Consider the following 544-nt stretch of genomic DNA (forward strand, 5'->3'; position numbering starts at 1 on the left):
ACCCAGGCAGACGTGGGCTCTGCGTTGGCCAACCTGAAGATCCCAGGGGTGGGCTGCCTTAGCCAAAGCACTATCTGCAGGTTTGAGTCCCTCACCTTGTCCCACAACAACATGGTGGCCCTCAAGCCCATCCTGGAAGCGTGGCTGGAGGAGGCAGAGAGGGCTCAGAGGGAGAAAATGACCAAACCTGAGATCTACACAGGGGGGGACAAGAAACGCAAGCGCACGTCCATCGCCGCACCCGAGAAGCGGTCGCTGGAGGCCTATTTTGCCGTGCAGCCGCGACCCTCCTCAGAGAAAATCGCTGCCATTGCTGAGAAGTTAGACTTGAAGAAGAATGTGGTGAGGGTCTGGTTTTGCAATCAGAGACAGAAGCAGAAAAGGATGAAATTTTCTGCCACCTACTGAAGAAGGGGCTAAGAGGGCAGCAGTGGGGAGGTGCTGCCCCCTCAACTGCCTCACCACCATCCTGGCCACCAGCCCCCCTGAAATGGGCAGGGTTTGGGGGTGTTGGCTTTTTTGGGGGGGGTTAAAAATGGGGGGG

At 57.4% G+C, this 544-nt stretch overlaps 1 protein-coding gene across 1 annotated transcript in view; it reads left to right on the forward strand.

Moving 5' to 3' along the window:
* The window catches only part of POU4F3 (POU class 4 homeobox 3), a gene marked incomplete at its 5' end in the record, with an annotated part of 811 nt that extends 403 nt beyond the window's left edge, over positions 1-408 (forward strand). The window contains one exon of the mRNA XM_009071936.1: positions 7-408. Coding sequence (XP_009070184.1) covers positions 7-408 — 402 coding nt within the window. The remainder of the gene's footprint in view (positions 1-6) is intronic.
* Positions 409-544: the final 136 nt, after the last annotated feature.

Source organism: Acanthisitta chloris, unplaced genomic scaffold (assembly GCF_000695815.1).
Source record: "Acanthisitta chloris isolate BGI_N310 unplaced genomic scaffold, ASM69581v1 scaffold32473, whole genome shotgun sequence".
Lineage (NCBI taxonomy): Eukaryota > Metazoa > Chordata > Aves > Passeriformes > Acanthisittidae > Acanthisitta > Acanthisitta chloris.